General features: G+C 49.2%; 1 protein-coding gene across 1 annotated transcript in view; it reads right to left on the minus strand.

The window, feature by feature from the left end:
- IPO4 (importin 4) overlaps positions 1 to 22737 on the minus strand; it is a 2281504-nt gene that overhangs the window by 796716 nt on the left and 1462051 nt on the right. The window contains exon 20 of the mRNA XM_086923725.1: positions 10662 to 10739. Within this exon, the coding sequence (XP_086779851.1) occupies positions 10662 to 10739 (78 nt within the window). The remainder of the gene's footprint in view (positions 1 to 10661; positions 10740 to 22737) is intronic.

The following is a 22737-nucleotide window of genomic DNA, read 5'->3' on the forward strand; positions in this document are numbered from 1 at the left end:
GGTGGCCAGAAGAAAGCAGACCAGAAGGGTAATGAGAATAAGCAAAATGACCAGAAGTCTTCAACAGGGCCCCAACAATCTAAGGAGGGTGGGCCCCAGAATTCCCAAAAGAAGAAGAATGGTGGTCAGAGGAAACCATCGTGACAATACTGTAAAAGTAAAACTCACTGGTTTAGTGAGTGCACCATAAAGGCCCAGCTCCTACCACTACTGCCCCTAAGGCACCTGCACCCCCTAGTACAGTTAGTAGTAGTAGTAGTGCTCCTCCCAAGGCTATAGTGGGGTCAACCCTGGGAACTGAGGCGGGCTCTGACTTAGTCGGGTTACCTACTCAGGCTGTTCTTGTTTGTACTGGGGACATGGATATGACCCCTACAATATGTCCGAGTACTCTGGGCAAGTACAGGCAAACGCCTTTAATCAATGGAAAAATGGCTCAGGCCTACAGGGACACCTGTGCCAGTGTCAACATGGTGACATCAGCATTTGTGGACCCTGGACAGGTAATACTAGGCTCAGACTACCTAGTGACCAATGCTAGCAATGTCACTACCAACCATAGTATGGCACTTGTTAAATTCTCCTGGGGAGGGGTAACTGGCCTCAAAAGGGTTGTAGTTAGTTCAGACCTCCCAGTGGACTGTCTTTTGGGCAATGATTTGGATTCCTCCCTATGGTCAGATGTGGAGTATAGGACTCAAGTGGAAATGTTAGGTTTGTCAGCACATGTCCTTGCTGTGACTAGGTCACAGGCCAAAAAATGGCCAGCTGAAGTTCTGGATCCTGGAACAATGGACCAGACACTTCCCAAGAGCAAGAGCAGTAGGGTTAAGGCAGTGCCTTCCCCCCTACCTCAAGGTGAGGATCAGCCCTCTCAGGAGGCTGACCCAGAAGGAACTGTCCTAGAAGAGCTTGAACCTGAACAGGTTGAGTTTCTTGGGACAGGGGGACCTTCCAGGGCAGACTTGAGGCAGGCACAGTTAGACTGTTCCTCTATTGAACCCCTCAGACAGCAGGCTGCTGCTGAGGCTGCAGGGAATGCCACTGGTACCCACTGTAGGAGAGTAGGGTCTGCAATCCTATGATCACCCAGATTTTTTGCTTTTGTTTCACTGGTTTACGACTTTCTCTGGCTGTGGGCCTGCCAATCAGACCCACAGCCTGGCTGTTCTCTTTCTAAATTACGACATGTACCCTAGGTGCATTTACCAATTGGTACTGGGCCACCTTATCAGACCCTGTAACTCAGGGCATAGGTGTACCCAGGGCTGCCAAGGGCTGCAGCATGTATTATGCCACCCCTGGCTGGCCTCCTAAATTTGACACAACTGGCTGCATGACAGCTGGGGCAAAGTCGTGTAATCACCCTTTGCTGTAGGTGTAGTATACCTATACCTAACCCTAAAATGGACACACAGATTCCTATCAGTCACTCCTATGGCAGGCCTTGACAATCCTGAAGGCAGAGTGCTTGGAATCGTGTGAGATGGTGCTCTGGCATGAGCTGAGCCTGTCTGCAGCTTGCGGAACCAAGTCCTAATAGCTGTTCCATGATATCGCATACCATATACTCTTAAGTGCATTATAATCCTCGCGGTTAAATGCTAACTTTGGTATTGCTTTATCAAAACATGTCGAGTAAGGTGTCATACGAATTGGAATACTAACCCCTCGCCAATTCTGGCAACGGGGTTAGCATTCCACCCTTCTAGAGGGACACGACATGTATGTAACTGTGAACCCCGGTTAAAGTTAACTGAAGCCTCAGCTCCACAAAATGGATGCTGCCACCACAGACACGAGTCTGACCTCCTGCTGCTGGGAGTCCTTCCAGCGAGGGAGGCCTGGACAAAGGGTTTCCTGTCCGGGGCGGTGCTAGCACCGTCCCAGACATGGTTTTGTGTATCCTGGGTAGGCAGGGCTTTTCAGGAAGGTGACTGCTGAGTGGCACCCCGGTGCTCACTACGCATAGGCCGGTCAGAACCAGTTCCAGGGGCACACCAGCCCCTGGCCTGGGGAAAGTCCGGCATGGCAGAGGGGTGTAACCACCCCCCTCCTAGTCCCACCCATAGGCAGGACCTAGTCACCGGGTCAGCCCCCTTTTTTAGTATAAAGATGGGAGCGGGCCCCCTGTTCAAATTAGATCATCTTTGGAATCAAGACACGACTTTCTGCGAAAGGACTTCAAGATTTCTTCATCAAGATTCTCCCTTGTGGCTAAGGAGTAGTCACCCTGCATCCGCAGGCACCATCCTAAAGAACACTGCGGTCTGCTGCAAGTCCTTCATCACGAATCCGACGACCCAGCTCGACGAGACCCGGCTTCCCTGGCACCTCTGACCTCTACTCACCTCTACAGCAAAGCTGAGAACCGTGAGTGCGACGAGACCTCGAGGGACCGACGATCGCCAAGACTGCACGACATCTTTACTGCAAGCCCACCGTGTCCTCCACGGGTGAGTGCTTTGGGGTCCGAGAAGCCCCGACCCTGCGCAGCTCCAGCACCCAAGATCAGCCTCCCTGCATCTCCACGATCTGCGTGGGGCCCTTCTGCTGTTTGCTGTGCACCGCGTTGTTTGGCTACTAGCCGGCTGGCTTGTGGCCTTCTGAACGACGCCCGACGACATCACTGCTGCTGGTCTGGTTGCTCCAGACTGGCCCTTGCTTCCTTCTTGAAGAGAGGCACCCCGGACGCTCCTGGTCCACTCCAGACGCCATTTTAGGTCCACCGCGTGGGCTTGAATTTGCCAAGGCTTTGTTGCCCAATCCTGGGTCCAGCGACGCCGACAGCTTCCATCTTCGTGGGACAGCTCGATCCTCCTTCCTGGTCGCCGACAACGCCTCCTGGTCCGTGAGATCTCCGAGCCCAGCGTCACCCACACGCCTTGTCGAGGTGGCTACCATCCGGTGCCCCCCTGGTGCCCACTGACTACTGGCTAGTAGTCTCGAACTTGGTCCCCTCTGCTTTCAGGTGTCATCTTCCATCGATCCAGGCTTTGATCCACCGAACTTTCTTCACTGGTCGCCTGCCAGCAACTTCTTTCTTCCAGGCTCCTGGTCCGTCAACGAGGATTCCCGACGTCTTTTGAGTCCTATGCAGCTGCAGCCCCTGGGCTAGGTAACTTCGGCATTTCGGTGCCCCAGCATAGCCTCACTATCCAAGGGTCAGAATCTACTCTCGTTTTCTCCCTACCAGGTCGGGTTCGCCCGAGAACACTAACTTTGCAATTTCTAGCTACCATAGACTTTGTCCCGCATCTCGCGTGAGAGTGCACACACTGCACCCGAGTCCACTGGGTCTCCTAGAAGTAATCTAACGATTCTATAGTCAAGCCCTAGCGATTCCAAAGCCTATTAGTACTGTACTTACCTGCTAGTAATTTCGCATTCCACTTTTCAAGTATATGGTTTTCCGTGCCCCTCGGGCATTTGTATATACTGTGCTAACTTAAGTATTTTTGTAAGAGTTTTGGTTTGTGCTTAGTACCCTGTCCTCATAAAGAGTACAGGGCTGTTGTGATCTTTAATAAATAACTGTTTATTTTCATAACACTTGTGTGGTGTCCTTTCACTTGGTGTTCAAGGGGTATATGTGGTATAACAGCTGGCTTAACACGCCCTCTCGAGTCTTTAGCCTTAGACTGCTCATATCCACGCTACTAGGATAGCTGGTCTATAAGGTTGACTTACAACCAATCATCAATAAGGGTTGCTGGACTGATACATAGTGTTCACTAGAATAGTGACCACTGCATATCAGGCCACCTTCTCACACCCACAAGGTGTACTGGGATGATGGACTCCTTTACTCAGAGGCAAGAGACCCCAAGCCTGGTGCTACCAGGAGGCTGGTCAACCCATTGTCTCTGAGAGGGTTCCTTCTTACCTTGGCCCTTGAGATTCCCCTTGCAGGTCACTTAGGCCAGAACAAGACTTGGGACAGGCTTGTCCCTCACTTTCACTGGCCTCATATGTCTGAAGACACCAAAGAGTTTTGTCGCTCATGTGTTACCTGCCAAGCCAGTGGCAAATCAGGTGGCACAACACAGGCCCCCCTTATACCACTACCTGTGGTGGGGGTACCCTTTGAAAGAGTGGGGGTTGACATTGTTGGACCAATGAACCCCCCCCCCCCCCGCCCCCCAACAGCATCTGGGCACAGATTTATACTGGTGGTAGTGGATCATGCCACCAGGTACCCAGAAGCTATTCCCCTTAGGACCACTACAGCTGCTTTTGTGGCCAGGGCTCTACTTGGAGTTTTCTCCAGAGTGGGGTTTCCTAAGGAGGTTGTCTCTGACAGAGGTGCAAACTTTATGTCAGGATACTTGACTGCAATGTGGAAGGAGTGTGGTATCAATTACAAATTCACCACCCCCTATCACCCACAGTGCAATGGGCTTGTGGAGAGATTCAACACGACCCTCAAAGGGATGATAAAAGGGTTACCAGAAAAGCTTAGGCGAAGTTGGGACATCCTTTTACCCTGCCTTCTGTTTGCTTACAGAGAGGTCCCACAGAAGGGGGTTGGCTACAGCCCTTTTGAGCTTCTATTTGGGCATCCTGTAAGAGGACCCCTGTGTCTTGTGAAGGAAGGATGGGAGTTACCTCTCTAAAAGTCTAAGCAAGACATAGTGGACTATGTACTTGGTCTCCGCTCCAGGATGGCAGAAAACATGGAGAAGGCATCTAAAAACCTTGAGGCCAGCCAAGAACTGCAAAAAGCTTGGCATGACCAAAAGGCTGTCCTTACTGTTTACCAGCCTGGACAGAAGGTGTGGGTGTTGGAGCCAGTGGCCCCAGCAGTTCTCCAAGACAAATGGTCTGGACCCCATACTATCATTGAACAGAAGGGAGAGGTCACCTACCTGGTAGACCTTGGAACTCCCAGGAGCCCTCACAGAGTACTTCATGTGAACAGGCTTAAGGCATTTGTCAACAGGGAAGACATGGGCTTGCTCATGGCTACAGATGAGGGACAGGAGGAAGTGAGTGACCCTCTCCCAGACCTGCTCACTCCGAACCCTGATGGGTCAGTAGATGGTGTAGTCTTTTCTGACAGCCTCTCTGAACATCACCAAAAGGATTGCAAACAAGTTCTTCAGTCCTTTAGACAAATGTTCTCTCCGACACCCAGTCAGACAAACTGGTGCACCCATGAGGTGGACACTGGTGACAGTTGGCCTATAAAGAGTAAAATCTACAGGCAACCAGACCACGTCAGGGACTGCATAAAGCAAGAAGTATAAAAGATGCTGGAATTGGGAGTCATTGAACCCTCAGAGAGCCCTTGGGCCAGTCCTGTAGTTCTAGTGCCTAAACCTCACACCCAAGATGGTAGGAGAGAGATGAGGTTTTGTGTAGACTACAGAGGTCTCAATGCTAGTACTAAGACAGATGCCCATTGTAGGAGAGTAGGGTGTGCAATCCTATGATCACCCCAGATTTTTGCTTTTTGCTTCACTGGTTTACAACTTCTCTGGCTGTGGGCCTGCTAATCAGACCCACAGCCTTGCTGTTCTCTTACTAAATTGACACGTGTACCTTAGGTGCATTTACCAATTGGTACTGGGCCCTCTTATCAGACCCTGTAACTCAGGGCATAGGTGTACCCAGGGCCTACCAGGGGCTGCAGCATGTATTATGCCACCCCTGGCTGGCCATCTAAATCTGACACAACTGGCTGCACGACAGCTGGGGCAAAGTGGTGTAATCACCCTTAGCTGTAGATATAGTGTACCTATATCTAACCCTAAAATAGACACATGTATTCCCATCAGTCACTCCTATGGCAGGCCTTAACAATCCTGAAGGCAGAGTGCTTGGAATTATGTGAGATTGTGCTCTGGCATGAGCTGAGCCCGTCTGCAGCTTGTGGAACCAAGTCCTAATAGCTGTTCTATGATAACGCATACCATATACTCTTAAGTGCATTATAATCCTCGCGGTTATTTGCTATCTTTGGTATCGCTTTATCAAAACATGTCGAGTAAGGTGTCATACGAATTGGAATACTAACCCCTCGCCAATTCTGGCAACGGGGTTAGCATTCCACCCTTCTAGAGGGACACGACATGTATGTAACTGTGAACCCCGGTTAAAGTTAACTCGAGCCTCAGCATCACAAAATGGATGCTGCCACCACAGACACAAGTCTGACCCCCTGCAGCTGGGAGTCCTTCCAGCGAGGGGAGCTTGGACACGGGTTTCCTGTCAGGGGCGGTGCTAGCACCATCCCAGACAGGGTTTTGTGTATCCTAGGTAGGCAGGGCTGAATAGGAAGGTGACTGCAAGTGGCACCCCGGTGCTCACTGTGCATCTGCCAGTTTGAACCAGTTCCAGGGGCACACCAGCCCCTGAGCTGGGGAAAGTCCGGCATGGGAGAGGGGTGTAACCACCCCCCTTCCTGGTCCCACCCATGGGCAGGACCTAGTCCCGTACCAGCCCCTTTCTTTAGAATAAAGGTGGGAGCGGGGACCCTTCCAAATTAGATTATCTTTGAATCCTGAAACTACTTTCTACGAAAGGAACTCAAGACTTCTTAAGATTTCTCCCTTGTGACTAAGGAGTAGTCACCCTGCATCTGCGGGCACCAACTAAGAACACTGCGGTTTGCTGCACGTCCTTCCTCCGGAACCAGACCGACCAGCACGACGAGACCCGGCTTCCCTGGCACCTCTGACCTCTACCTACATCATCAGCCCAGCTGAGATTCGTGGGTGTGACAAGACCTCGAGGGACCGGCCATCTTCAGAACTGCACTGCGCTTATCCAGCACGACCGCCGAGGGATCCTCGAGTGAGTGCTTTGGGGTTTGAGAAGCCCTAACCCTGAGCAGCTCCAGCACCGAAGTCCAGCCCCCCAGCATCCGCGAGATCTGCGTGGGGCCCTTCTGCTCTTTGCTGCTCACCGCGTTGTCCGGCCACTTGCTTGCTGGCTTGTAGCACTCTTGACAACGAACGACATCACTTCCATCGCGGGTCTGGTTGCTCCAGACTGGCCCTTGCTCCCCTCCAACAGAGGAGCACCCCGGACCCTCCTGGTCCACTCCAGACGCCATTTTGAGTCCACTGCGTGGGCTTGCATTTGCCAAGAGTTGTTGCCCCAATCCTGGGTCCAGCATCGCCAACAGCAGATACCTTTGTGGGACAGCTCGCACCTCCATCCTGGTCGCCGACAACGCCTCCTGGTCTGAGAGACTGCAGAGCCCAGCGTCGCCCACTCACCTGGTCGAGGTGACTTCATCCGGTGCCATCCTGGTGCCCATCTAATCTCGGTCTAGTGATTCAGAACTTGGTCCCCTCTGCTTACAGGTACCCTCTTCAGCTGATCCAGCCCTTGGATCGGCCCGGAACATCTTCACTGGTCGCCTGCCAGCAACTTCCACTTCAGGCTCCTGGTTCGTCGACGAAGAAACCCGACGACACTTGAACCCTATGCAGCCGCAGCCCCATGGCTAGGTAAACAGAGTACCACGGTGCTCCAGCGTAGACCAACTCTCTAAGTGTCTAGATCCACTTTCGTTTTTGACCTACCTAGTCGGGTTCGCCCGAGAACACTAACTTTTGCATTTACTAGGATCCATAGACTTTGTCCCGCATTACGCGTGAGAGTTCCCACTCTGCACACGGCATTCCTAGACCTCCTGCTTCTAATCTAAGGGTTCAGCATTGTAGGCCTAGCGATTCCAAAGTCTTTGAGAGTAGTACTTACCTGCTAGTAATTTCGCATTCCACTTTTGTAGTATATGGTTTTCCGTGCCCCTCTGGCATTTGCGTAAATTGTGCGACTTTCAGTATTTCTTTAAGAGCTTTGTATTGTGCTTAGCGCCCTGTCCTCATAAAGAGTCCAGGGCTGTTGTGTTATAAATAAATATCCTTTTATTTTCATAACAACTTGTGTGGTGTCCTTTCACTTGGTGTTCAAGGGGTATATGTGATGGTATAACAGCTGGCTTAACACGCCCTCTAGAGTTTAGCCTAAAGACTGCTCTTGTCCATGCTACTAGGATAGCTGGTCTATAAGGTTGACTTACAACCAATCATCAATAAGGGTCGTTTGGACTGATACATAGTGATCACTAGAATAGTGAGCACTGCATATCAGGCCAACTTCTCACACTATGCAGCTACAGGTTACCTATTCAGTCTTTTTAGACTGTGTGTTTGCAATGCAGCCTGGGAGCCTATTATGTTTCCAGTGAGTTATGAGAAATTCTACTGCTTTCTGAGCATTAAAACAGTTTTTAAACAATCTTAGGTGTTGTTTCTCATGTTTCTAATGCTTATTATTCATGTATGGTGGAAATTCTTCACAGCATATTTCAGCTCTGATGTTATTTGGCTGCTATTGCATGTGTATATATATATATATATATATGTGTATATATATGTGTATATATATATATATATATATATATATATATATATATATATATATATATATATATATATATATATATATATATATATATATATATATATATATATATATATGTGGGGCACATATAATACGGGTCCCGCGCATGGGCGGGAATATTCTAATGCTTATGACTATTGATGAGGATCCCCTGGAACAGAACTTTGTGCGATAGCACGTTCCATAAAGTCCACTGAGGACGGCCTTGCCAAGTTCCCCAGAAGAATGTCGTACAACAACAAGCCAAATGGCAGCAAGGGCTTAACATCTGTATTACCCTGGTAGAGCAGATCCAAAAATGGATCAGAAGGTAGAGAGAGACAGAGGGAGGCTGGAACTTTAAAACGACTTTAAAACGTCAGCAGCTTTGTGAACAACTTGTGCAAATGCTGCACTAGCCTTCGTGGCCATTCTAGGTGGCGACAGCAGATCAAAATTAGGGGACGGTTGCAGGCTAACTTGTCGAGAAAAAAGCCAAAGTAGTCCGAGGATGCCCAAGGGCCTGCAGATGCTCCACATCAACATGTTCCGAGGAACGCGTAAGCAACACTGGGGGGCGGGGGCGTGGGATGAATCCCAAGGGGCCTCATCCACCATTCGCAAAGGAGAAGAAAAGGCCGTCCCCAGCGTCGAACAACTTCGAGACGGCGCCACATCGACGCCGACCAACGCCTAAGGAGACTCCGATGACCGATGTTGAACGGGCATCAACCAGACATCCACTGCAATGTGAGACTGTGGAGTGGGACGGCCTTTACTCTGGGCCATGACCTCTGTTACGGCTACATCAGACATAATCACAGGGCTGTGCCCGGACGCTGTAGGTGGAAAGTGGCCTGACGTGTGAATTGGAAGCTCCAACAGGCCAGCTCCCGACGTCGCAGCGACTCCGAGACCAGAGAGAGTAACTTGATCTGCGCTGAGGGCAACCCCGCTGGCGAGCTCCTAATCGGAGTCCCTACCACCTCTGTGGGGCCCGAAGGCGTGCCAGGGAGAGGGCTTGCAAAGCCTGGTAATAGGCTTCCATCAGGGTCCTAATTGCCCCAATGCCAGGAAATGGGGGGTTGGCAGGGGTCGACTTTTGCATGCTCGTTCGGGTAAAGACCAGGAGCAGCTGGCACCTGTGACTTCTTGTGCTTACCTGAGGAAGGAGAGCGACGTCCTCGGGAATGACTCCGAGACCTGTGCCAGACAGGAACCCCAACTCGAGACGGAGACCAAAGACACTTGGACTCCTAACGGGACTTCCGGGCAGACAACAATTTCATCCGACGTAACCGCAGGGACTTTGGCTTCAGTTTCTGAATGTCATCTCACTCCTCTGAGTCTAGGTGCTCACCCAAGCACCACAAACAGATCGATTGCGGCTCCCTTGCAGATATATGCTGCATACAGGTCTCACACGATTTGAAGCCCTAAGGCATTGGCAAACTGTTCTTGGATGGGAAAAGGTTTCAGTAAGGCCTAAAAACTACAACAGGCCAGAGGAACCGTGTCTCCTGGATTCGCGTCGCAGAAGTGTAACAGAAGCAAACTGATGTCAGCGTGCCGGGAGGGACTCATATGGTTCCACTGACATCATATCTGTGGATGACATCAGGGCAGAGCCTCGTGATACCGTTCCCCCGGCACGTAAATGTACTGCTGAAAAATCTCTGAATCCAGACTGATGCCAGGAGAATATTCGAAGTTAAAGAACCTGCGGCTTGATTTGATGTCTCTATCAGATGTAGTTTCTTTTATCATCATTTTCAACATTTCTACTAAACCATTAGCTTTCAGGCAATAGAGGGAGTCTTTAGTTGGTGGATACGTTTCTAAGGAATTGCACCAAAAATATTACATATATTACATGCAGAGTACCAACATAATTAGTGAATGGAGATCTAGGGAGAGGGCACACCAATTTAATGCTTAAGATTATTAATAGAGATTTCATGAAGGAGAACAGCGGGTGATCTACCCTAGAACAAGTACAGAAACCTTGATTTCCCCAACAAATAAAATAAAAATAAAAATTCACCCTTCCTCTTTATTTAAAAAGTAGAGCTACCCTACATGTCATATGATCACCCAACTATCAGATATTCCTGCATTCACCACCCATCCACCATCCCAACAGTTTACTCATCAATGTCATCCCCTCACGAAGGACTAGCTTAGGACAGTGATTATCTTAGGACAGTCTGAATACAGGAGCTATAATAGCGTCCGTTAGAATGTGGGCCTAAGCCTTCTCTTACCTGGCATGTAAGGCAATCTCTCCAAGGGCCATACACGCATCTTCTTTCTCATCGATATAAGCATTCTCCACACTGTACCTGCAAAAATACAAGTAAGCCAAAATTAAAAGGAAGACAGAGGATGTTCCTCCTTTGATATACCTGATATTGGTGCTCATCTAAAAATAATGAGGGTATCGAATAGAACTTGTAATATAAATTTAATATAAAATTTAAAATAATATTAACAATGACAAATGCTAATGGATACAAAAACTGCTCACCACATTAAGGATATGAAAAAGTTACTTACCTGCTGTCCAAGTTCTGCATTGTCCGAATCTTTTGACATAATAATAAGAAATCAATAAAAGTTCAACAGTTTATATATAGGGAAATTTACTCTGGCATTGTATCCGGCTATCAACAAAAATATCCACCCTCGAGCTCCTGTAACACTGGAGCCCATGCTCATCACAGGTTCTCCACCATTCATGTGGTCTAGATGTGCAGCAACAAAATGAAGTACTAGCTTGGTGGGTGAGGGTTTGCCTCAATTATTTTGAGATACCCATCATTTATTACAACCTATTTACAGCCTTCAAAAGAATATCAAAATACAGAAGAATATTCTCATGTCGGGACAGCTTTTTTATATTTTGATTATAAACACAGGGTGCCAGAGTCCATATGACAAATAGCATTCTTTAGAGGACGGGCAAAGGTAAAATTATTCTTGAGTATAATCTGTAGGATTGAAAAACACGACAGAAAAGAATATTTAAAGTTCGCCTTTCAGCATCTTAGTTGTTCATGAAGTAAGAAAATTAATAAGAAAAAGTAAAAAATACAGCTGGATAGGCCTACACTGAAAACTGAGAAAAATGTACCCTGTCCCTTTAAGTTTCCAGGAGCTTCCCCTACTGATGAGTCACTTTAGTGGCAGCAGCCTCACAGAGACTTCTTTTTAACAGGATTTTTTTTTTCATAAGATGCCCAACCCTACCCAGCTGGGTTGCTAATGACTACAATGAACATTCCACCGATGTAGATCTAGGGATACAAGTAAGCAACCAGGTCTTCAGCATCATAGGATTCTCACTGATATTTATCAACACTTTAATAGAGTAGCAAGCTAACTGAAGATACAGAAAGCAGTTGTGGAGCAGCAGAAGAGGTCTATGAATATATGAAGACTGCTCTTAGGAGTAACAGGATTTACCAATTGAATAGGTTTCAAGTTGTTCCTGGCCAATCTTTGCATCAGCTTGTGTGTCTGAGTGTAGGCAATGACAAACGAACAAGTTATTTACCTTCGGTAAAACATTATTTGGTAAGGACTATTTAGCTGCAGATTCCTTACCATTACATTTCCCAGGCATCAGGCTGTATCTGGAACCTTTTGCTTAGCAATACCCCTTGCGCGCGACGTCGGGGACTCCATTCGACTTTACGGGACATCGAAGGCATCGCAGTGCCTATATAGACGCCACCCAGGCGAGCGGACGTCACTAATTTTCATTTTTTCCATACTAGAAGCACAAAGCCACAAGGTACCTTACATAGTCATGTGCAAAGCTAGGGCCCTGACGAACAAGTTACTTACCTTAGCTAAAAATATTGCTGTAGGAGATATAAATTAGTTATATATTCCTTATATTAGAATTACCCCCAGGCGTTAGACTGGATCCAGAGAATTTTTTCTCAGCAGTACGCCCTGCCCGTCGGTAGGTTGCGTTTGTTGAGTCCGTGTTAGTCGTCATGATTGCCAGGAGGACTTCGCAGTATCTACTTAGACACTGCCCCGCGTGCTGTTTTTTTACATCACATTCACCATGAACATACGCCAGAAACGCAGAGCCATGCAAGACACTGACCACTGGTGCACAAATCTAGAGCCTTGACACGGACCACTGGTGCACAAATCTAGAGCCTTGAAAGAGAGTCCCTTACTCTAGAAGTCAGTTCGCAGAACAGGGAGGATGGGTGGGGCGATGAGGAATTCATAACTAATATATGTCTCTTATAGATATATCGTTACCGAAGGTAAGTAACTTGTTTATCTGAAAATGACTATTAGTTATAGATTTCTTACTTTCGAATAGATACCCCAGCAATACCAACCCTGGAGGTGGGTCTGCAAGCTAAGTTCACCCCCAGAAAGTCCTGAAGAACTGAACAGCCAAAGAAACACTCTCTCCGTACCCGACTATCCAGGCAGTAATTATTAGTGAAATTGTGCAGAGGTGCCCATGTGTTGCCTGGCAGAGATCACCGAGGGGGACTCCACATCCCAAAGCAGAAGTAGCCGCCTTCGCCCTACTGGAATGGGCACGCGTCCTAATGGAGGCTCCTTTATCATCAAGGAGAAACAGATCTTAATACAAAGGGCAACCAATGAGATGTCTGATTTTTGCACAGGCCGACCTTTTTTGGCACCCACAGTCAAAAAAGTGTTGTCCGCCCACCCAGAACTGTTTTGTGCGATCCAAATAAAATTATAGCGCACATTTGGATCCAGACAATGTTTTGTGAAATTTTTATATATATATATATATATATATATATATATATATATATATATATATATATATATATATGTTTTCATATATAATGTTTTATACTTATAAGAAAAGGCCTATAAGCAAGAGGTGGTAGGGTAATTTTTGTGATAGAGGTATATGAACATCATCAGAAAGTGGTATTCTATTCATGGATTGTCTTCCCTAAAGCAAATCCAGGAACTAAAGAGTTTCACTTCAATAAAGAAGATGAACCTCCAACGGAACACATATCTTTTGAGGATATTGAAATTCCACTAGCTTACCAAGAGCATCTGTCTGCTTGAACGGTGCCCTACAACATAAAAATCACATTACCAGGCTCGGTCCACTAGGTAGACCAGGAGCAACATGGCCGGTATTAGCCAGCTATACACCACATCCTGCCATTGACAAAATAACAGATGAGGAAGTATTAGTTCAACTAAAACAACTAATCTAAATCCATAGACAATTGGTTGAATGTGTCATGCGGACTCTAACAATCCAACGGTGAGAAGTTGGCCTGATATGCAGTGCTCACTATTCTAGTGATCACTATGTATCAGTCCAAACAACCCTTATTGATGATTGGTTGTAAGTCAACCTTATAGACCAGCTATCCTAGTAGCATGGATACGAGCAGTCTTCGGGCTAAACTCTAGAGGGCGTGTTAAGCAAGCTGTTATACCATCACATATACCCCTTGAACACCAAGTGAAAGTACACCACACAAGTGTTATGAAAATAAACAGTATATTTATTAGAATCACAACAGCCCTGTACTCTTTATGAGGACAGGGTACTAAGCACACAACGAAACTCTTAGGAAAATATTTCAAGTGCACAATTAATACAAGTGCCCGAGGGCACGGAAAGTTTAGTGGTCTCGGGCGGACCCGATAAGGCAAGTCGGAAGCGATAGGGACTCGGGACCCTTAAATAAGGAGGCTATGCGGGCACAGAAATGCTGAAGTTACCTAGCCCAAGGGCTTCGGCTGCACAAGTCTTTACAGATGTCGGGAGTCCTCGCTGACGAGCCAGGAGCCGGAAGGAAGGAGTTGCTGACCGGCGACCAGTGGAGATAGTTCGTAGAGATCCAAGCCTGGATCAGAGATGGATGACACCTGAAAGCAGAGGGGACCAAGTTCGTACTAGTAGCCAGTAGTCAGAGGGTACCAGGAGGGCACCGGATGATCGTCACCTCGACTAGGTGAGTGGGTGACGCTAGGCTCTGCAGTCTCATGGACCAGGAGGCGTTGTCGGCGACCAGGATGGAGGTGCGAGCTGTCCCACGAAGGTTGATGCTGTCGGCGTCGCTGGGCCCAGGATTGGGGCAACAAGCCTTGGCAAATTTCAGGGCCACGTGGTGGGCCTAAAATGGCGTCTTGAGTGGACCAGGAGGGTCCGGGGTGCTCCTCTCTCAGAAGGGAGCAAGAGTCGGTCTGGAGCAACCAGACCAACAACGTTGGTTGTCGGACGTCGTCAAGGAAGGCCACCAGCCAGCGGCTAGCAACCAGACAACGTGCTGAACAGCAAAGAGCAGAAGGGCCCCACGCAGATGGTGGAGATGCTGGGAGGCTGTACTTCGGTGCTGGAGCTGCTCAGGGTCGGGGCTTCTCGGACCCCAGAGCACTCACCAGAGGATCCCTTGGTGGTCGTGCTGGTTTAAGAAATCGTGCAGGTTTTGAAGATGGCCGGTCCCTCGAGGTCTCGTCGCACCCACGGATCTCAGCTGAGCTGACGATGTGGGTAGAGGTCAGAGGTGCCAGGGAAGCCGGTTCTCGTCGAGCTGGGCAGTCGGATTCCTGAGGAAGGACTTGCAGCAAACCACAGAGTTCTTAGATGGTGCCTGCGGATGCAGGGTGACTACTCCTTAGTCACAAGGGAGAAATCTTGGGAAGAGTCTCGAAGTCATTTCGTAGAAAGTATTCTTGATTCAAAGATGATCTAATTTGGAAGGGTCCCCGCTCCTGCCTTTATCCTAAAGAAAGGGGTGGGTACGTGACTAGGTCCTGCCCTAGGGGTGGGACCAGGAAGGGGGGTGGTTACACCCCTCTCCCATGCCGGACTTTCCCCAGGCCAGGGGCTGGTGTGCCCCTGGAACTGGTTCTAGCCGGCAGATGCGTAGTGAGCACCGGGGTGCCACTCCGCAGTCACCTTCTTGTAAAGCCCTGCCTACCCAGGATACACAAAACCCTGTCTGGGATGGTGCGAACACCGCCCCGGACAGGAAACCCTTTGTCCAAGCTCTCCTCGCTGGAAGGACTCCCAGCAGCAGGAGGTCAGACTTGTGTCTGTGGTGGCAGCATCCATTTTGTGATGCTGAGGCTCGAGTTAACTTTAACCGGGGTTCACAGTTACGTACATGTCGTGTCCCTCTAGAAGGGCGGAATGCTAACCTCGTCGCCGGCATTGGTGAGGGGTCAGCATCCCGATTCGTATGACACCTTACTCGACATGTCTTGATAACGCGATACCGAAGTTACCAATATGGTACGCGTTATCATGGAACAGCCATTGGGTCTTGGTTCCGCAAGCTGCAACTGGGCTCGGCTCGTGCCAGAGCCCAATTCACACGGTTCCATGCACTCTGCCTTCAGGATTGTCAAGGCCTGCCATAGGAGTGACTGAGAGGAACTCGGGTGTCCATTTTAAGGTTAGGTATAGGGATACTACACCTACAGCAACGGGCGAGTACGCCACGTGGCCCCAGCTGTCGTGCAGCCAGTTGTGTCAGATTTAGATGGCCATCCAGGGGTGGCATAATACATGCTTCAGCCCTTGGTAGGCCCTAGGTACACCGATGCCCTGAGTTACAGGGTCTGACAAGGTGGCCCAGTCCCAATTGGGTAATGCACCTAAGGTACACATCAATTTAGCGAGAGAACAGCTAGGCTGTAGGTCTGATTGGCAGGCCCACAGCCCGAGAAAGTCGTAAACCAGTGAAACAAAAGCAAAAAATCTGGGTGATCATAGGATTGCAGACCCTACTCTCCTACACGCGTTATCATGGAACAGCTACTAGGACTTGGTTCCGCAAGCTGCAAACGGGCTCAGCTCATGCCAGAGCACCATCTCACACGATTCCAAGCACTCTGCCTTCAGGATTGTCAAGGCCTGCCATAGGAGTGACTGATAGGAATGTGTGTGTCCATTTTTAGGGTTAGATATAGGTATACTATATCTAAAGCAAAGGGTGATTACACCACCTTGCCCCAGCTGTCGTGCAGCCACTTGTGTCAGATTTAGATGGCCAGCCAGGGGTGGCATAATACATGCTGTAGGCCCTGGGTACACCTATGCCCTGAGTTACAGGGTCTGATAAGGTGGCCCAGTACCAATTGGTAAATGCACCTAGGGTACATGTTGTAATTTAGTGAGAGAACAGCTAGGCTGTGGTTCTGATTAGCAGGCCCACAGCCAGAGAAAGTCGTAAACCAGTGAAACAAAAGCAAAAAATCTGGGTGATCATAGGATTGCAGACCCTACTCTCCTACAAGTACTACTCTCAAAGACTTTGGAATCGCTAGGCCTACAATGCTGAACCCTTAGATTAGAAGCAGGAGGTCTAGGAACGCCGGGTGCAGAGTGGGAACTCTCATGCGTAATGCGCGACAAAGTCTATGGATCCTAGTAAATGCAAAAGTTAGTGTTCTCGGGCGCACCCGACTAGGTAGGTCAAAAACGAAAGTGGATCTAGACACTTAGAGAGTTGGTCTACGCTGGAGCACCGTGGTACTCGGTTTACCTAGCCCAGGGGCTGCGGCTGCATAGGGTTCAAGTGTCGTCGGGAATCCTCGTTGACGAACCAGGAGCCTGAAGTGGAAATTGCTGGCAGGCGACCAGTGAAGATGTTCCGGGCTGATCCAAGGACTGGATCAGCTGAAGAAGAGTACCTGTAAGCAGAGGGGACCAAGTTCTGAATCACTAGCCAGTGATTAGGTGGGCACCAGGATGGCACCGGACGAGGTCACTCAGCCAGGTGAAGAGGTGACACTGGATTCTGCTGCTGCACGGACCAGGGGCGCTGATGTCGACCAGGCTGGAGGTCTGCGAGCTGTCCCACGTCGGATGTCTGCTGCTGGCGATGCTGGATCCGGGGAAGCCTTTGCTACGGCAAGCCCACGTGGCGACACAAAATGGCGTCTGTGGTGGACCAGGAGGGCCTGAGGAAGGTCCCCTTCAGGAGGAGACTAGTGCCAGTCCAGAGGAGCTAGACCAGTGGTGAAATAAACGTAGGACGTCGTCAAAAGGGTCACTAGCCAACGGGCAAGTGACCGGACAACGTGGCAAGCGACACAGAAGCAAATGGGCCCCACGCAGATCTGGTGGATTCTGGGGGGCTGATATTCGGTGCTCGTGCTGCTTGGGGTTGGGGCTTCTCTTACCCCAATGCACCCACTCGAGGGTCCCTCGGCGGTCGTGCTAGGTCAGTGTCGTGCTGGCTCTGATGGTCGCCGGGTCCACTGGTCTCGTCGCACCCACGGTTCTCAGTTGTGCTGTAGAGGCAAGTAGAGGTCCGAGAGGGCAGGGAGTCCGGGTCTCGTCGTGCTGGTCGGTCTGGTTCCGGAGGAAGGACGTCTTAGCAAGCCGCAAGATACTTAGTTGGTGCCTGCTGCTGCAGGGTGACTACTCCTTAGTCACAAGGGAGAAATCTTAGGAAGAAGTCTTGAGTTCCTTTCGTAGAAAGTAGTTTCAGGATTCAAAGATTATCTAATTTGGAAGGGTCCCCGCTCCCACCTTTATTCTAAAGAAAGGGGCTGGTACGCCCCTAGGTCCTGCCCATGGGTGGGACCAGGAAGGGGGTGGTTACACCCCTCTCCCACGCCGGACTTTCCCCAGCTCAGGGGCTGGTGTGCCCCTGGAACTGGTTCAAACTGGCAGATGCACAGTGAGCACCGGGGTGCCACTTGCAGTCACCTTCCTATTCAGCCCTGCCTACCTAGGATACACAAAACTTTGTCTGGGATGGTACTAGCACCGCCCCTGACAGGAAACCCTTTGTCCAAGCTCCCCTCGCTGGAAGGACTCCCAGCTGCAGGGGGTCAGACTTGTGTCTGTGGTGGCAGCATCCATTTTGTGATGCTGAGGCTCGAGTTAACTTTAGCAGGGGTTCACAGTTACATACATGTCGTGTCCCACTAGAAGGGTGGAATGCTAACCCTGTCGCCAGAATTGGCGAGGGGTTAGTATTCCAATTCGTATGACACCTTACTCGACATGTTTTTGATAAAGCGATACCAAAGATAGCAAATAACCGCGATTATAATGCACTTAAGAGTATATGGTACGCGTTATCATAGAACAGCTATTAGGACTTGGTTCCGCAAGCTGCAGACGGGCTCAGCTCATGCCAGAGCACCATCTCACATAATTCCAAGCACTCTGCCATCAGGATTGTTAAGGCCTGCCATAGGAGTGACTGAAAGAAATACATGTGTCCATTTTAGGGTTAGATATAGGTATACTATATCTAAAGCAAAGGGTGATTACACCACTTTGCCTCAGCTGTCGTGCAGCCAGTTGAGTCAGATTTAGATGGCCAGCCAGGGGTGGCATAATACATGCTGCAGCCCCTAGTAGGCCCTGGGTACACCTATGCCCTGAGTTACAGGGTCTGATAAGGTGGCCCAGTACCAATTGGTTAATGAACCTAAGGTACACGTCAATTTAGTGAGAGAACAGCTAGGCTGTAGGTCTGATTGGCAGGCCCACAGCCAGGGAAGTCGTAAACCAGTGAAGCAAAAAGCAAAAATATGGGGTGATCATAGGATTGCAGACCCTACTCTCCTACACCAACCTCCTATAAGGATTCCACAACACACCAAGAGGAACACAAATAAAATTACGCCACAGACTTAACATTCAGTCGTCTGTAAATAACCCGCAAAACGGGAACAAATTCCATTCTGGATCGCTCAAAAAATTAAGCAAATCGAGGCAGTATTTCCTAATAATAACCCACATAAGAAACAAAGAATTTTAACAATCTTTTAACCAATGGAGAAAGCACCACACCTAGAGTACTGCGACACTTGGGGTACAGTCTTTGCTGTAATCTACACTAAAACACATGGTGTTCCTGGCAGTAATACCAGACGTCCTGAAACAGATTCAAAATTAATTTGGGGCAGAACCTACTTTAAATTTAGGCATGGAATTATTAAAAGATTTCAAACCGGTCTCAACAATAATATTAGCTAATATTAAAGTTGAAGCAGCATCCGTGGCGATCCGCCAAAAGTTAAGGGAATTTGATGGAACTGAGCAACCATAAGAACTGGCCGGAAAAATTGAAAAATCCTTTGAAAAACTAGGTAGAGACAGGTTGGGTGGTAAACCAGCAAAATCCCAACTGACTGAAAGTCCTGAAAAGGTCTTTATTAAAAACACTTCTACTCCTCCTAAGAAGAAGTGGGAAAACGCACAACAAACTTCTAAAGAGAAGCGTTCTCAATCCAGAGGTAGGTCTTCTCAAAAGGAGCCCTCTGAAAGGAGGTATAACCTCAGAAATAGGGATAATTTGAGAAAACCTGACAGATATCAAGATACTGATACACGTTCCTCTGGTACCTTTCAAACTTAGTCACAGAAATCTGTAATAAGAGGACGGTCAGAACACAAGTAAGAACGAGTTAAGTCCAAAGATGATCAACATGTTAGAAAAAAAGAAGAAAACTCAATTCACCAAAAAGAAGGTAGCAGGTCTAAAAATCAGACATGCCGAGGATCTTGAGGACACAAGCACAAGTCAATTACCTTCAGTAACGATATATCTGTAAGAAACAGTAGTTAGTATTAGATTCCTTACCTTAGACTATCCCCAGGCGTCAGACTGGATCTGGAAACTTTTGCGTAGCAGTACCCTTGCGCGTCGGTAGGCGTCGTCTGCGGCTCCGTGTCGGTCGTCTGCGGCGGGGTGAAGTCGCCGGAGTACTTAGACGCTGCCCTCACGGGCTGTCAGTTCTTATACGCAGCTTTTCCGCGCCAGAAACGCAGAGCCATGATAAAAACCAACACTGGTGCCAAGAAACTAGGGCCCTGAAAGGGGTGAACCTTAACACTAGATATTGGTTCGCAGAACGGGGAGGATAGGTGGGGTGATAAGGAATCTAATACTAACTACTGTTTCTTACAGATATATCGTTACCGAAGGTAAGTAACTTGTGCATCTGAAAGAAACAGGCTAGTATTAGATTCCTTACCTTAGAATAGATACCCCAGCAATACCAACCCCGGTGGTGGGTCTGCGAACCAATGATCACACCAGAAAGTACTGGAAAACGGAACGGCCGAAAAAGCAATCTCTGCGGACTTGGCTGTCCAGGCAGTAGTGTCTTGCAAACGTGTGCAGCGAGGCCCACGTAGCTGCCTGACAGTTGTCCTGCAAGGGGACTCCCCGACCCAGCGCAGTAGTAGCCGCCGTGGCACGAGTGGAATGGGCATGTAGTCCCAGAGGAGGCTCCTTTCTAGCCAGAGAGTAACAAGCCTTGATGCACAAGACGACCCATCGAGAAATGGTCCGCTTGTGCACCGCCCGACCCTTCTTAGCGCCCACGTAACCAACAAAGAGTTGGTCATCCACCCGGAACTGGTGTGTGCGATCCAGATAGAATGAAAGCGCACGTTTTGGGTCCAGACGGTGGAGCCTCTCTTCCTCTTTCGAGGGATGCGGAAAGAAGGTGGGCAAGGTGATGGACTGCCCGATGTGGAAGGCTGTGACTACCGTGGGCAGGAAAGAGGGTCGCGTCCGCAACACTACTTTGTCCGGATGGACAGAAAGGAAAGGAGGTTGAGAAGAAAGGGCATGGAGCTCACTCACTCTCCTGGCAGAGGTGATGGCAACCAGGAATGCAGTCTTAAGAGTGAGTAAGGAGACAAAGAGGACAGTTATGAAGTGGCTCGAAGGGAGCGCACATCAGAAAAGTGAGAACAAGGTTTAAGTCCCACTGAGGCATCACAAAAGGAACAGAAGGGAACATATGAGTGATGCCCTTCAAAAACCTATTTACAACTGGGGACTTGAACAAAGAGGGATGATTAGGAAGCCTTAAGAAAGCGGAAATGGCAGAGAGGTAGCCCTTCAGAGTGCCCAGAGCAGAGCCCTGCTGGGCAAGAGAAAGAATAAAGAGGAGAACCTCCGAAAGAGGGGCAGAAAGGGGATCCACTGCCTTTGCTGTGCACCATGCCACAAATTTGTTCCACCTGCAGGCGTATACCGATTTTGTGGAGGGACGCCTGGCTGCCAGAATCACATTACAAACTTCAGGAGGCAAGTCAAATGGCCTCAACTGCCGCCGCTCAATCTCCACACATGTAAGTGAAGACTGGACAGGTTCAGGTGGAGGACCGTCCCCTGCTGCTGCGACAGAAGGTCCTCCTGAAGAGGCAGACAAATCGGGGGATCGACAGACATGCTGAGTAGCTCGAGATACCAGTATCTTCGAGCCCAGTCCGGAGCCACAAGGATGACTTGGGCCTGGTTGCGCCTGATCTTCAGCACTCTGGGCAGAAGTGGTATAGGCGGAAAGGCGTATAACAGACCGCAGCTCCACTCGCGATGAAAAGCGTCTCCGAGCGAGTGCCGCCTTGGAAATTCCAACGCGCAGAACTGATGACATTGCGCGTTCTCTTCTGTGGCGAATAGATCTAACCAAGGCTCTCCCCACTGCTGAAAGAGGCCTTGCGCCACGTCCGAGATCGTCGGCTATTCGTGATCCAACATGCACCGACGGCGAAGTTCGTCCGCCCTGGCTTTCAGAGAACCTACCAGGTGTTGAACAATCAGGGTCACGCCCTGATGTCCCAGCCACTGCCAGAGGCGCAGAGCCTCCTGGCATAGGGTCCACGACCCCACCCCGCTCTGGTGTTGTCCGTGAACACCTGCACTACACTCACCCGGACAGAGGGGAGGAATGCCTTTAGCGCAAGCAGGATCGCCCGCAGCTTCAGAAGGTTGATGTGGAGCAGGGACTCCGCCAGAGACAAGAGGCCTCTGATCTCCGCCTCTCCCATGTGGCACCCCTCCGAGATTAAGACCTGGTCGGACAAGTTGCCCTGATGCTGGGCCCACTGAAACTTCAGGTCCCACTGCAGAGCCCGCATCTGCCACCTGGCGTGATGCACCAGAAGGATGCAGGAGGCCATCTGCCCCAGAAGCTGCAGCGTCAACCTGACCGATATTCGGAATAACAGCTGAAAGATCTGAATCAGAGCCTGAATATCCCGAACCAGATTTTCGGGAGGATTAGAAAACAAGTTACTTACCTGTAACTTCAGTTATCCAGTATTGGTATCTTTCATAGATTCACATGCCTGAATCATTCCCTGTCGCCGAGGCGGGAGTCCCACGGTAAATAAAAAAGCAGTGCCAAAAGCACTTTGTAGTAGTAGGCCCTAGAAAAGGCCTGAGGCCTAGATTATAGTAGCCTATCTACCTCATTATGCTAAAAAGACCAAAGTCTTTGCTCCAACCAATCAGCTTCCAGCACCCTCTAGAACCCTCTCTGCATAGCCAGCTCTCCTCAGATTTTCGTAGCACAAGTGGGAACAAG

The sequence above is a fragment of the Lissotriton vulgaris genome, chromosome 5 (assembly GCF_964263255.1).
Source record: "Lissotriton vulgaris chromosome 5, aLisVul1.2, whole genome shotgun sequence".
Classification (NCBI taxonomy): Eukaryota; Metazoa; Chordata; class Amphibia; order Caudata; family Salamandridae; genus Lissotriton; species Lissotriton vulgaris.